A 915-nucleotide genomic window follows, 5' to 3' on the forward strand; every position below is an offset into this window, starting at 1 on the left:
GGGGGTGTGGGGGCGCACCCCCCCCCCCCCCCCCCCCGAAGCTATACAGGTTTTACCATTTGAAAAACAATAAAATCCCATTAAAGTTATAGTAGTTTTTACTTTATTCAACATAATAATGCTAATATGTTCAAACAAGAGCTACATGTATTTACAATATGTCAAGCTCCGATGTTACTTTTTACCTTTCTCTTTGTTTGTAAGAGATATTGGATAATACTAGTGTTTTCAAATACCATAATCATGTATGCTTTAGATTTATTTATGAAAGTTAAATTCTGTAATATGTTTTAAATTTTGATATTAAAAATCCTCTACAGGTGCAAAGCACCAATTCTTCTATTTCTACTAGCGTCAAACTTGTCCAATACTAGGTTTCGGTCAATTTCTTTATCCTTATGTATGTGCATTAATAAGGCCAGTCCGTTCAATCGATGATCGGTCATTGTTGTCCGGTTCCATAGTTTAAGTCTTCTAAGTGCAGAAAAGGAACCTACTGGCATCGTAAGTAACAGATGAAATATTGTATTTATATTAGGGTAGTAATCTGAATCAGCTAGAATGAACGATTCAGAAAGCGATGTAGGTGGATCCTTAAGCTGATTACAGAAAGCCATCCACCGCTGAATTTCCATATAATACGTATCCCGATCTGGTAAATCTGAACTGTACCATTCATATATCTTTGCTGTTTCAATTTGCGACATTGTATTGACCTTCAAAGGCATTAGTTTAGATGCAAGAAACATGGCCGATTTGTCCTCTGGAAATCTCTCTTCCAGTTGAGCTACGCAATGATCAATGAAAGGGAAAAATACATTTGTTTTGAAGTACTAACTTGCTGTGTCTGAGGCGTCTCCTGCAGTTAAGCGCTGTGTCATTCTCTTAGCTGTTCTCGGTTTTACTAATTGGATA

At 36.7% G+C, this 915-nt stretch overlaps 1 protein-coding gene across 1 annotated transcript; it reads right to left on the reverse strand.

Annotated features, from left to right (window-relative positions):
• Window positions 1–314: 314 nt before the first annotated feature.
• LOC139484079 (52 kDa repressor of the inhibitor of the protein kinase-like) lies at window positions 315–707 on the reverse strand. Its single transcript, XM_071267803.1, has one exon. It carries the CDS (start codon window positions 705–707, stop codon window positions 315–317), a length of 393 nt encoding a protein of 130 aa, XP_071123904.1.
• Between the last annotated feature and the right edge of the window lie 208 nt (window positions 708–915).

Source organism: Mytilus edulis, chromosome 8 (assembly GCF_963676685.1).
Source record: "Mytilus edulis chromosome 8, xbMytEdul2.2, whole genome shotgun sequence".
Taxonomy (NCBI): Eukaryota; Metazoa; Mollusca; class Bivalvia; order Mytilida; family Mytilidae; genus Mytilus; species Mytilus edulis.